The sequence below is a fragment of the Plectropomus leopardus genome, chromosome 3 (assembly GCF_008729295.1).
Source record: "Plectropomus leopardus isolate mb chromosome 3, YSFRI_Pleo_2.0, whole genome shotgun sequence".
Lineage (NCBI taxonomy): Eukaryota > Metazoa > Chordata > Actinopteri > Perciformes > Serranidae > Plectropomus > Plectropomus leopardus.
In genome coordinates this window covers 29,350,069-29,364,787 of record NC_056465.1, presented here as the reverse complement: position 1 = coordinate 29,364,787, position 14,719 = coordinate 29,350,069, and the positions used below count along the sequence as shown (strand labels likewise).

The following is a 14,719-nucleotide window of genomic DNA, read 5'->3' as shown; positions in this document are numbered from 1 at the left end:
TTGTAATGATTGCTTTAACGTACAGTAGAGTAGCTGCAGTGCCAGATGGAGGATTTTATAAATTAGGAGGATTAGCATAACGTGAGCCAAATTGTCTAGCAAAGACAAAGAATACTAAAGCGATATTTAAATACTTTCTGGTACTTTGTAGTCTGTTGATTTTTGTGCCAGTGTTCATGCACCAAGCGATGAAAATACCGTCCAGCAAATATTAATTGCCCCAAATATCAGTTGACCCAAATATAAATTGCCTGAGATGCTCACTTCAAACCGTTGTGGGGAAACGGTTTCATTAGCGTCTGGCTTTAACCAAAAAAGTGGCTGTTATTGATGCAGAGGATCAAAAAAAAGAAGTGAAAAGAGAAGCGGATGATCACAGGGACAGATGGCAGCTCACCTCTGTGATGAAGGCTTTTCTTGCAGCAGCATCTGAGAGAGAGAGACAGAAAAAGGAGACAGACAGAGATGACTGTGTTAGTCGCTCTGAGACGGGGAGGCTCCATTACTCAGCATCATTAGTTTTCTCCGTGACAAAGACGAATGCCAAAGGGTGGACACGGCGGTCCAACATTATGTAATAACAGTGTCAAACACAAGTAGGGGCCTGTCAGCTAGAGGAAGAGCAGGAAACAGTAACGTCAGCTACAAGGGAACAGAGTCCTTTTTGAAGCCCTTTGCTCTGAACATGAGGTGTAATACATTTTTAGCCACGGTGACAGCTCTACACATGTAATGTAAGTGCAGAAAACATGGATGGCAGCACGGGATTTGAAAATAAAAAAATTTAATCGACTGTAACACGCAGTATGTTAGCAGTCGACAGATACTGGCTTTTCAGGGCTGATACCGATAACCGATTATTAGTACTTAGATAACCGATATTTGGAGCCGATATGCATTCAAAATAAAATGAGAATTTTTCTGTCAATTTTTTCATACATGAGAGTCATCCTTTGTCATGTTTCTTTTTTGTCATTATGTTTTGTTATTCATTCAGCTTTTACCAGTCTATCACGTGACTACATGATCATTTGTTACTGGGTCCTGCCGCAATGTAGGCAAATTATTATATTAACAAATTTCTCTTAGAAACAACTATATTTATTCAAGTTTCAGACCAAACACGACATTTTACAAGATTACATTGAACACATCATGATAATGGCATTATTTACCTTCTCTCAATACTTAGTTTTACCTAATAGAGCTTGAACGCATCATAATATAACTCAGTGCAACCTCTGTGAACTGTTAATTTTGGCCACCGGCTGCTAACAGCTAACATTAACTTGCTCTCCTCCTGATGTCCGTGCAGATTTGTTTTTCACAAAGTAGCATTATCAGGGAAACAATAGCATTTTTTTCCCCTGACTTGTCTATACTGAGTTTACGTCGTCCTCTGTCCCAACTGTGTCCCTGGGGAGATCTCTGTTCATCATAATCACGTTTTCCAACATCCCCAAAATGATGGGACACCGTTATTTTCAAGCCCCACTTTTAATGTAAAATGTATGTGACACAACAGAAAAACATCTGCCACTGCCATTGGTATGTCATTTCAGACGATGACAGTCGACAAGACAAATATCAGCCAATACCAATGTTTGGCCGATAAATAGGTGCAATAATAATGACTTTGTTGAAATGGTAGTAAACTAAATGCTCTCCCTCTTTACAAACCTAATATTATCTAAAGTGAAACTTGTTTCATCAAGAGACCAACAAATGCAAACATCACACATTACAAATGGCTGTCTACCAAATCTCATAAGCACATCAGTCTTACATCTGTTATGTGATCATTTTTAGTCTAATAGCAGGATGTAGGCGGCAATCAGAGGACTGTTTTTACCAGGAAGGCCTGAAATAGATGCATAATTATAGAAGCTCTGCATAAAAATGGAGACAATACCCAGGAAGGCAGGAAAGAGAGAACAAAAAATGAGCAAATGAAAGAGTGGAAAGAGACAGAGAGAGAGGAGGAAAGAGGGCTTCAGATAATACGAGTGAGGCAGATTAATTCTCTCTGTTATCTTCACATCCAATATCACAGTCAGACGCCCAGATGGTGGAATTTATAAACTGCAGATATGTCTACAACAGTCTGACTGTTGTGAATAAATAAATGATGATACAAATATCAGTACTGTGAGATAAAATATCCCGAATTAAGCCGACAGTTTGACAGAGCACCAGTTTTTTTGTTTACTTGTCATTTTTCTTTCACTTCTTCTTAATAGATGTGTTATTGTTTATGACATTTCAATCGTTTGGTTTAACAGATTTCATATCTCACTGCTGCTGTAGACTAGACTTACAACTACATAATATGCCTTTTTTCACAGGAGACATTTTGACTTCTCATACGAGGAAAAGCACAGGTGTTACAGACAATGTGATGATGGCTCTGTTACGTCTTACTGGGACACTCGGATGTAACAGTGCGACAGTGAGCCTGCAGGCACAAGACGCAGGATCCTTAAACCTTTACCTACCATTAATTTTTATTATTTTCACTACTATTTACTTTGTTTTTCCTACTCTAGCTTAAAATGTCTGCTAAAAAAAACAGGCCTCAAAAAGTTGGTGTAGCTACTGTAACATGTGTAAGTATACATGCTTAATTTCAAATACTATTTACCACTTTACCAAAGTATTTTCATTTTTTCCTGCAAAACTTGTTAGACCTCCTCTTATAAAGGTTGTTTGTGAGGTTATAAAAATTATGTTTTAGCACAGAGTCAAATGGCTTTGATTGGTTCAAACTGGGAGCTTCGCTGCTTCTGACAACTGACTGTATGAGAAACTGATTTTCTTGTGTGTGTGTGTGTGTGTGTGTGTGTGTGTGTGTGTGTGTGTGTGTGAACGGCAGAACAGTAATGAGTCTTCATGGACTCTGTATACATCTGTAACTAACAATGTTTCAATTAACTAAAACAGGGGGTGATCATAGTTATGATGACAGAGTGCCAATTCAGGGAGCCAGAATTTGATTAAGGGCCGCATGGGAAAAGTGCACTTGCAAGTTACCAATTAAAATCGCTAATTTTAGCAAACAGCACTCGAACTGAAGACAGAACGTCATCAACACTCGTGAGTGCCACTTGTTGCCATGCAACCAGTAGCTTTCTACAAGCTGTCATCCCTCACCTGACAGAAGCCTGTCAGGAAATGAGGTTTGATGCAGAAACTGAGTGGTGTATAAGGAATATACTATGCAGGATTTCCTAAAAAAAAACAATGTCAAGACTCACAGTAATTCCTCTCAATCATTCACCTTCACACAGCACGCATCAGCAGTGCGTGACAGCAGCCTTGCCGGACTGCAGCGTGTGTCATGCTTGTGTTGTTCACACATGCGTTTTTGTAACGTCGCTGCTGCGTCGCTGACTGCTGCTATGAGTTCTGTATTTCCACATTTATAAGCACAAATTTCACTCATTTATGAAATTGTGCAAGCTGCTGCACTGCTAACAACACTGTCCTGCAAATGTTTCAAAATAAAATGCCTTGTGTCAGCAACTGATGGGATTCTGTCCACAGAGATGTTGTCAGAGGGTTTTTATTTTGAAACAGAAGAAGACAGGAAGACATCTTGTATTCTTGTATTTCTTGTAATCTTGTATTTCCTCATCTCTGTGACAGAGACTTTTAAACTGCAGTAAAAGGTGATCTAGAGTCAAAATAATCATCAAAACACCATTTTAACTGTCTATTTCTGCTGACAAACACACACGACGCGTAAAAAATCGTCGAGCCACCGTTTCTCTGGATGTGCTGGAGCTTCTATTCTTCTTTTTACTGCACTGTTTCTCATGTATTCCCTTGTTTTTATTGGATTGTTTATTTATTACTTAGTTTTTCTGCTCATTTTTTGCGCCTCTTGTTGTCATTTATTTTCTGCTGCATTTTCATAAATTCTGTTTGCTTGGGTTTTTCAATTTTTTTAATTTCATTATTTTCCTTTTTTAAGTTTTTTCACAATGATTTCTAAGCCTGTGAATTTTTGACCCCACCCGACACATTTCTCATTTTTCATTTCATGTATGTGTGCAAAACAAAAACTCAAAACAACAAAAAAATCAAAGCAATTTTAACAATCAAAAAAAAAAAAATGTGACAATTATAAGATTAATTTCACTTGTGATTCTTCAACTATGTCACATCAAAATGTCTGCTGAAAACGAGTCACAATTCAGGACAGGCTAAATAAGGATGACGGAAAATGAAACACGGCTGCAATCTTTGGAGGCTTCGGCGTCTAACCAGTACAAAATGAATCAGTCTGCCTCACCAGCTGAGGCACTGGCAGCTAACCTCTATAACCCAGTGTCAGTCAGGAGTGGGATAGCATCTTCACAGCTTGACTCTTGTGTTTGCAGCTGAATTGATAGCCAGCCTCTCTTCTCTCTCCGTGCGCCTGTCTGCCTGCCTCTCGTGGACGCCCATGTGACTGAGCCACAGAATAGCCTGTTTGCCACCCCTCCTCCTGCTCTGAGTCTCTATCTATCTCGCTCTATCACACACGCACACATTTGCACTGGGATGAGCAAGCCAAAGCGTGCCAATGCAAAACCCGGCAACGCTCCCAAGCTGGAACATCCAGGGGAAAAAAATCTGAGAAAAAAAAAAGAAAAACCTGCTGGTGAAGGAATGTTTGCAATGCAGAAAATTAAAAAGGAGGCTCTACTGCTCTTTACCATCCCATACTATTTATTTATGTGTGTCCCTCGGTCAAACTGTGCGGATGCATGGGATTGGCTGGCTGAGTGTGTTTTTTTCACATCCCCCATGTCATTTCCAAATGCCTGCTCCCTGTGTGTACACGTATTTGTGTGTATATCATGTATCTTACTGCAGCCACAGCTCTTCCTTTACGCATGCCTGCACCTGTTAAGACTGCCCTCAAGAGTGTGTATGCATACGGAGGTATATGTGAGGGGGTGTGAGTGTGTGGCTGCTAGCTAAGACTACAGGTTTTAAGAAACAGTGTATGTGCAGTGAATGTGTAAGACTGTGTGTGTCCAAGCACGCGCTTTATCACCCTCCTGCTCGTCTCTGAGCGAACCACTATTGTGACAGTTTAACCAGAAACACAGACTGATTTGTACCCACAGTACGGTACAGTTAGATGGCTGCCATTGTGTTCAGTTAATCTCACTTGAAACAGAGCACTTGAAACCACCATGCTTCCAAAATTCTGTATTATAGAGTACCCCAGGGACGACATTTTTCTGAAGGCCAACCTGGAAGCTACAGCGCCTTGGTTCCCTCGTCAAAAAGCCTGTGGGATTTTTCAGTTGGATTTTGGATCGTTGCAGAAAATAAACTCTGTAATTAACAAACATTTATGATACTTGCACATTTTGTTAAGCAGGATAATCTTCACAAATGAAGACCAACTTCAGGATTATTGAAGCCTTAATGCTGTCGCCAAAGTAAAAAGCTAATGTTAGGCTATAAGCCAACTAACACTGCCTTCATGTCGTCAACACTACGAGGCTGTAAATCTGTGTCCGGCTCGGTTCAGCACGGCTCATCTTACTGACGTTCTGTAGTATCTTTCAGTAACTTGTTAGCAACTGCCTTTTTACAAGGCATGTAAAAGCTTCAGAGTTCACTAGTGAAGTATTTACTAGGGTTGCAAATTTAAGCACTTTCTTCAATCAATTCATCCATAAAATTAGCAAATGATTAATTGTTATTTGTAAAAACATGAAACTTTGCAAATGTTTTTTTCCTCAATTAAAGCTCACAGCAACATATTGCATCAATAGTATTTTGACGGCATTTCATAGCCTATCGAATTATCGGTTAAATTTCACGTTCGTCGATTATTCATTATCATTCTTAGTATTTACTGTTGTAAATACAGTATTTTATGTTGTAGAACAAAACGTGAGAGTAAGGTTTCTGGGTCTTCTGCATCTGTTCAGTCACGTCTATGTCACTGTAATTGCAGGAAAATGACTGTAACTGTATAGGTTTCCCTAATGTTAGCATGTTGCTACATGTAGCTGTGTACTTGCCTCTACAGAACGACTATAAGAGAGTGAAGCAACACTTTTTACAGTCATCAATAAAAGCTTCTAAACCAAAAATTTCACAACAGGACATGTTCCAGCAGGAATATGATCAAAAATCGGGGAGAACTAAACATAGAGTGTGCCTGCAGACCATATCAAAAAATCTCTGCTCAACTCGAACAGGGATGAAACTTTGGCCAACTTTACTATGAACAAAAGACATTTTAACATGTTATATTAGACAGAAAACAAGGAAAAGCATAATAAGTCCCCTTAAAACAACACAAATACGCTGCTGTTTTGATTTCTTGCAATATTTCCAATGCATTTTGCTGTCTTTTAAACTAATAAAAAGCACACAGCAGACCTTTATGTGACCTCTGTGGATTAACACCTCATTCAAATATTCATCTATTATCCCTGTGCCCAGCTGTGTGAAGTAAAACACAGACACGAACACCATTACTACAAATTAAATTACAGCAGAACAGAGATGAAAGAAGAGACGTGTTTGAACACTAAAATACGGGCCACACAGAACTGCATTTAAATTTTCGCCATGTATGATTGTGCCAGACTGAAATGTAATTACATTATGATTACAAGCAACCAATTGCGGCTGCAAGTGACAAAACCATGATGTCCCGCTGCTTTTTCTACAGCGCTAGAGCAATAACATTACAGAAATAGAGGCATAAAGAAGATGAGAGAATATTGCAGAGGAATGTTGACATGATGAGATAGAAAAGTGGGGTTTCATAAGGTACGGACTGCCAAAAGAACTCATTTTAGTATTTGAATATTGAAGGGAAAGAATGATATTATAGAGAAAGTATACTAGAGTTCATTTATAAATATTTCTATGAGGGCTTTTTTTTACCATATATCATGATGATTTCCCTGTAAAAACTGTGTGAAAAACATCTTCAGAAATGTACCTTTACCTAGCAGCGCAGCAGCCGGATGTGATAACATATCAGAGATAACATCTCTCCATTTACCGTTAACAGGTACCCAAGTGATTTCATCCTTGACAATGTAAAGAGGCTTCGAATGAAGAAACGAGGAAAAATAGGTCCTACTCCACCATCATGCTGCAGCAGCAGTCTGTGGCGTCCTTGAGGGGATGGAACAACAAATAGACCCGTACAAATAAATAGCTTCTAGCTGAGACTGTTGCCTAGCCGGACTGCTATGTGCTGGTTTTAATGGCCCACTCTCACACCTGTAAAAGAGTGGTCTATGAGCAGCCATGAGAGGTGAAGCAAAACACAAGCCTATTTATATCATTTTCACACACAAACCTTGCATTTGATGCAGGATATATGGTCACATGATCAGCCGTCATCTGAGCTGTTCATGTGTCACAGTTTAATTCCTACTTGTTGCCACTTCACAGAAGACCATTCATACACCTCGCTGCTAAACCACTGAATCATACCAAAACCTGAACATCTGCTTAACAGAGCTTCATCAGTTCATTAAAACTGTCACCACAGCGTAAGCATTTGAAGTTAAAAATAGCCAGGAGATTTTTGATTCCAATACCACACATAAAATTAAAGTGGCAGGTGCAAAATAAACAATATTAATGCCAAAAACAGCTGTATCAGACTGTCTTTATACTTTTAAACACGCAGCTGAACAGATCAGTAAATACAGGCCCAGTCAAGTGGTAGTGTTTGAAATCTTCCCCTAAAAAATGGGACAACGCTTCAAGACCATGATGAGTCATTAGTGTTTGTCTATGGCATTTACGCAAACAGACGCATTAACGGCAATAGTGTGAAATCACAATGACATTTATCTGAGAGAGATAGAAAAGCATGAATGCTTGCAACTTCACAACTTAAGTTTGATTCTATAAATTAATCAAACAAGTCATCAAATCAACACTGCTTCATTACCAGACCACTGGCAAACGGTGCTTTGTAGGCTAATGTTAGTTATCTGTGCTCCTTCCCTATCAGTCTGTGCAGATATTAGAGCAGTAACCAGTGTAAAAGCGGGAATGTGACATGGAAATGTTTTAAAATGCGGGACTGTCATACACAAATCAGTGATAACAACGTCATCTAGTTAGCTACCGAGACATCAAGACAGAGCTGGCAATTCTCCCTTGTGATGCCTATTATGCACAAATGGACTATGATAAATTGAACTAAGATAATAAGATGGTTATGATCATTTTTAAATCTTTATTAAGGAAGAAAATACATTTCTGTATACTTTTGTTGCTTGTGCAGCCATGTCACCAATGATTTCTCACAACTGGAGGTTTGGAGGGCCATGTAACCCTCCCTCTTTATCCCAACAAGAATTGGGACACTTTACCCCTTGACGCTAACGTGCAAAACTGAGAGGTTCTCTGAAAAACTAATCAAAACTAACCCTAACCCAGGAAAAAAACCCTTGTGTGATAAAGTGGTCACTGCTTATGGATATGAAAGTAATGTAAACAATAATCTGCACGTTGTGATCTGCTTCCACACAAACATATGGTGCTCTGCTTTCTTCTCAAGTGTATAGGCCCCAAATAACACCCTGTCATATGAAGTTCATTCTCTTCAACACTAACACAGTCATTTAAAAACACACACTTGAAACCACTTCTTGTCCAAACATGTTTTGCGATGTGCAGGATAGTGCAGATCCTTGAAGGTCTATTCTTAAAAAAACGTATAGATCACAAGGCATCTCAGGATTCTGCTCTCTTTTCATGGTCCATTTTCATTAAAACCTTAACATGACAGTGTCACTTTGCTGTGACACTGAGCTGTTATAAGAACCTGTGTTACAATCTGTGTCCTGGACTTGAACAGTAAGTAACTGCCCAAAGGTTAGTAAGCAGATGTATAAAAATATCTGCTCTGGACTTGTGTTTATATTCCCAAACACACTCGTGTGATGTTGTATGTTGCAAAGATCTCTGAGGCTAATTGTGATTTCTGATATTGCACCTTATAAATAAATCTGAAAGTGAATTAAAATTACTATTTCTACAGCTGTTTAGGGCATGCCCTGTGACTGGCCTACCATGAACTCTGACTTCACCCATTTGTATTGCACTTTGGGTATAAAATGTGCCATATAAATAAATTTGCCTTGCCTTGTGTGCACACGCACTTTTTCTCTCTCTTGTTTCCATGGAGCCCCAATTGAGGTCAACCAGCATTTTTATGAGTAACGCACGTGAGGCTGGAATCAACAGACAGATGCTGCCGTCCACATGTCCTTTCATGCTGCTGTTAAATAGGGCATTAGCACAGCTACACCAAAACACAGTATAAAATACAATTTACAGATACACATGCAGACAGACTGTACTCTGACCCATTCAATATTAACGTTCTGTTATTAAACTACATTAACCAAAAAAAAAACCAGCAATCTTATATGATGGCTTAGAGCATCTGAGTCACCTAATCGTTAACATCACATACTGTACAGTAGGAAGCACTGATGTGCCACTGACAGCGATGTCCGAGCCTGATGGGATCAATACTGGAAATCCCAGAGGATGAGCTAAGTAAGAGGCCGTCTTTGAGATGATTGCTTGTTATCTTAACAGAGGCTGAGTGATGGCTCTGCTATCAATTGGGTGTTAATTTTTCATGCCACAATAAAGCTTGTCATGTCACAGTGCATCTGACCTGACCTACAGAAAACCAAAATCCATAACAATGTCAAATTTTAAAGAGCAGGGAAATTAACAGGGCACCCTACTCAATACAAAGTGGAGTAAAATGCAGTCAGCTCTTGTGTCAGTGTTTTGCCTGGTACACAATGCTGTGGGTTTGTAATATTATCTCTGACAACAGCGTGAGAATGAGAGGCGTGTTGGAGGAGTTTTTTGTTGTCTTTTGTGCGGGATACTGCTGAAGTTCGGCTGTACGGAGCCGCCCGGAGGACCTCCTTTTTTTTAGAATATGTTAATTCATGGTTAACCTCAGCCTAGTTCACTTCACACAGGAGAGTTATGCAACAGTGATGGCTGCTGTTTAAACTGAGGGAAGGCAAACTGATCCTAAATCAGTGTCATCAGGCCATTCCACCCTTGAGCTCTTGATCTCAGTAGCCAGCCAGCAGGCTGTGGATTTTTCCATGAGGCCACCAGTCAACCAGTGTGGTCCTCATCGTCTGTCTGCGGCCCAGAGTGGAAAAAAACGGAGGAAGTAAAGAGGTCTTTCTGAGTACGTGTGGATGCACACTGGTGTTACGAGTCTTATCAGTGCGGATATGATGTTTACTTGGCACACATGTATAATGACCTCCAGGCTTCTGATAACTCTCTGTTGTCTGTTTCTCTTTATTTTCAGACACCTTGACATCTCATGTGAGAGTGAATGTTTTTTGTTGCTTTTATGCATTTTAACACTATGTCAAAATGTTTCTATCTTATTACGGGAAAAGCAACAAGTAAAACTTGGAGTTTAACATTAAATTTTATACTTTTTAAAGGATTCATTCAACATTTTGTAAGATGTGCTTCATCACTTCCTTGGCATGTTTTAAGAGGAACAATATAACTTTAACGTTATTAAAGTAAATATGAAGTTAGATTCGGGAAATGATGATCTTAGCTTAGCATAAAGATTGAACATGGGGAAAAAAGCTGACTGGCTCTGTCTGAAGTAACAAAACCTGTGTATAACGAACTCTTAAGGCCCGGAAACACCAAATCGGTCTTGATGAACTGAACCATTTAAAAAAAGAAAGACCGACAGGACAGATTCACGACACTAGTTAGCCAGTTAAAAAGTTAAAAGAACAAAGGTCATTTACCGCGCCGGAGTGAACAACAGCACAAAAAATGTTAATGGCTATAAACATGATCTCACCTTTTATAACAAGTTTGTTTCAATCTTAAGTCCTTTTGACTTATGTCATTTGTTTGCTTTCCTAACTTAAAGTTTGTCTTCTCGTGCACTGACCTGAACTGCCATCACACTGATTTCTCTCACTAACGAGCTCCGCCACCGATTCAACATGCTGAATCAGCCGAAAAAAGCAGACAAAGGGCCAACGGTGTGGGACATACCACAGTAGCTACGAGGACAGACAACCTGTTGTAACCCTAAAGTTTACTAACTAACACATTTTGCATTTTGCGGCAATGAGATTGCCAGGAAACCATCAGAGACCTGAGAAGAAAGTTAGCACACCTTACTACCGATCACACCACAAATTTTCATTTTTACACGTCTGTTTGTGTAAAAACAGAAGCTACTCGGGTGGCAGTGGCTCAGTCTGTGGGGACTGGGCTTGCGGACCAGAAGGTGGCTGGTTCAAGTCCCATACAGACCAAAAACAGAGTGCAGACTGGTAGCTGAAGAGGCATCAGTTCATCTGACATCCCTCCAATAATGCATGTGTATAAGTCCTGTTTGTGCATGTTTTTTCAGGCGTGTGTAGGTTATCTGTAAAACACCACCATGGTAAAAAACTGAATTTCCCCTTAAGGGACTTATAAAAGAATGCTTACAATTATTGACTTTTTCATCAAACTTTTGGTAAAAATGCCAGTAAGCATATTGTGAAACCTTCAATTCAAAGGCACACCTGTGCAGATTTTTGTTTATATGTCACAGGATCCTGGTGTTATTCAGAGTAATCCAGCCCAACCTAACCAGCAAAAGAGCCTCTCTGTGTTTGTGTAACTAGGACATGATGAAAGGATGCACCAACACATTAAAAGGATACTCCAAAAGCCCGGCACTAATGTAAACAAACCCAGTGACTCCTAATCGTGATGATGTAGATATCTGTGTGCGCATCTAATTGTTCCAATAATTCCTCTCAAGTGACCGTTCCTTCTCGATCAGTGCGGGGCTACTTGGAAGGCGACACTAATAATTAGGGAGTCATCAACTTCCTAATGCTAAGCCTTTCAAAGAGGCTTTAAGCGTTCCTCGCAATTACGGCACTCTGGCTGAATAATATCCTTACAGCTTATCCTAACTGCTGCTGCATGTAAACACACACAGAGGCAAACACACAGTAACAGACACAGACAGAGATACACACACAAACACACAGTAATGTCAGCTACTTAGAAACTACAGCATAAAGTATGGTTGAACTCTAAATACATTAACGCATCTTAAGCTGGTGTGGTGGTGTCAGCACTCAAGCGCAACCTTCTCCCTGAAATGCATTTCCCCTCAGCGGTCCTCTGAAAAGCCGTGTGCATTGAGAGGCAAGCTGCTCTGTCCTCTGCTGTCAGTGCGTATCATACTCTTTGTACAATACAGTGAATGTGTGGAGGAAGCAGCAGCTGGGGAGGACAGTTTTTCACTATGCCAAGTCATCCATTACGATCAATGGCGAGCAATAGGGGCTTAATAAAAAGCTTCCTGCCCTCTTCTGACTCAAAAGAACATCCTTTTGAGGCATTTAGCTTGAAGCCAGATGAAGAGCAATGCACATCACTGTCTGCATACAGGCTAACTGCTGCAGAGTCGAAACTTAAGATTATTTTCATTAGGGCTGTGCAAAGTTTAACAGTTTGAACAGGCTCAGGAGGACCTTCATTGTGACAGTGGCATTTATATCAATATAGTCAACAAGTTAATGATGCTAACAACAGATCGCAAATGCTGAGGCTGGATATCAAACAAAAGCAGAGAGACTTTTTAAGTTGCTGTAAGCTGTAAATTCACCACTTCTGAGCAAAAGAGAGAAGATAATGGACAAAAAACAAAACAGACAAAGAAATATAAGTTAGTTAATAGCTAGCTAACACAGCCTGTCATTGCATACGAGTTGAATGATGGGAAAAACAGCAACAGTACTGATTTTACATTCCTTGTAATCTGATAAAAACAGGGCAAGCACCACTTAGCTTCTTAAGTCAACAAACATTTGCAGAGCTGTAACAAAAACATGCCACAATCCAAAACAGGCCAGCACCTATCATTTTCAGATCAGGCCTTTTCCGTCGTCTCAGACCTGGAAACAACCCCAGTGAGCCAGCTTGACTGGGTCACCCAGAGACACAAGCAGACAGAAACCTGGATGCAAATCCAGCCAAATCACGGCCACTATTACTTTACTATCACTAATCCCAATCCCATTCTCTCCAGGCTACTAGACTAACTGTCTGGATTATCAGGCTAAAATGGTACCAGTGCAAGGACAGATGGAAGTCAAGAGACTGTCTGTCTGTTTTTCTGGGTTGCTAGTTTCTCTGCTCTGCTTGTGCATTAAGACAAAAACATAGACTGGATAAAATAAGTGAATGTAACTTCAGCAAAGTCAAGCCAATGTGAAAGTGCCTTAAGCCTGCATAGTTTGTACTGGCTAGCAGGGGGCGGCTCCACAGTTTGCAAAAAAAGTCAGTTTGTATAGAAGTGAAGGAGAAAATGACTGTACTTCTAACTTGATTTATTACATCAATCAACGTTGGCCTGAGAACTTTATGGTCTCAATCGATTGTCTCAAGTCTTCCTCAGTTCAGCAAGATGTTCAATTTGTAAATTATGGTTCCAGTTAGAGTGAAACAGACAATAAAAGAGGGTTTGATTTAGGACGCAGCTACTTTGAGATAGACTGACTACTACCCCGGGAAGCTGACAATCAGGATATAGAGGCATAGCAATGGGTATCACCTCTATTCCAAATTTGAGGTCTAAAAACAGTAGCGCACAAACCAATGGGTGATATCACAGTGATGACTGACAAATCCTTGAATAGTTATCCAACATTATTCATTATGCATCAGGGTTTCTTACACATTTATTTGTGGTGGTCCACCACGATTAAAACATATGCTGCCATGTACTGATTTGATTATCTGGAGATGGACCATTCTTTAGGAGTGCTGTTGGTGCATATATACTGTTTGATTATTGATTGGACCACACTCTCTGAGAGCAGAGCAAACAGAGCAGAGGAATGTCAGGCGCAGTGAAAGCGGAACTTAACTGTTAATTTCACTGGGCCTAAAAGTTTGCTGCTCCTCTCATCCATTGATCTGATCAGCTCTGACTGGATCAACAGGTCAAATATCCACCCCCTGAATCAAACTTCTCAAACAGCTGTTAAAGGAAAAAAGACCTCACGATGAGTTCGTGGACCCACAAAAACAACCAGTTATAGAAAGGACACACGAGATAAAGGAAAGTTTGCTGACTACTGTCACACATGAATTCTTATTTTGTGAGAAACATTGATGCATCAATTTTAATTACTTTTTTGTTATTCTCACATAAAGACATTTAAACTTACAGATGGTCTAGTGACTCCAACTTATCTAACATCAGCCACGAGCATGACTGAAACCGTGACAGCGCTAGGAAGACGTTTAAAAGATTAACTGTGAAGATGACCCCCAAAAGTCGAGAGTCAGATATGCCAAAGGAAACTGATATGTTGCAAATCCATCAAGAGCTTGGCAAATCATGTGAAAACTATAAGAAATAGCTTAGCCATCTTAAAAAATGTCCTTTTTTTTAGCTATTATGGCTAATGTGCGACCTGCACACTAACAAAGTGTTTAAATGTCATGTTATGTTTTTTGCATCGACTGATGTCTTTGTCTCTTTACCTCCCCTCATAGAAGTTTTGTTTAATCGCAAATATTTCTTACTGAAGCGTTGATGCCCAAAAACTGGGATTCAGGACAGCCCTGCAGGTAATGGCTCTATATTTGTTATATAAACAGGCACATTTTCCACATTTCTCTGCAGTTA

The 14,719-nt window shown here is 39.8% G+C and overlaps 1 protein-coding gene across 2 annotated transcripts in view; it reads right to left on the bottom strand.

Moving 5' to 3' along the window:
- pip5k1ca (phosphatidylinositol-4-phosphate 5-kinase, type I, gamma a) overlaps positions 1 to 14,719 on the bottom strand; it is a 61,470-nt gene that overhangs the window by 36,154 nt on the left and 10,597 nt on the right. For both annotated transcript variants that reach the window (XM_042482431.1, XM_042482439.1), the window contains exon 2: positions 398 to 429. In XM_042482431.1, coding sequence (XP_042338365.1) covers positions 398 to 429 — 32 coding nt within the window. The remainder of the gene's footprint in view (positions 1 to 397; positions 430 to 14,719) is intronic.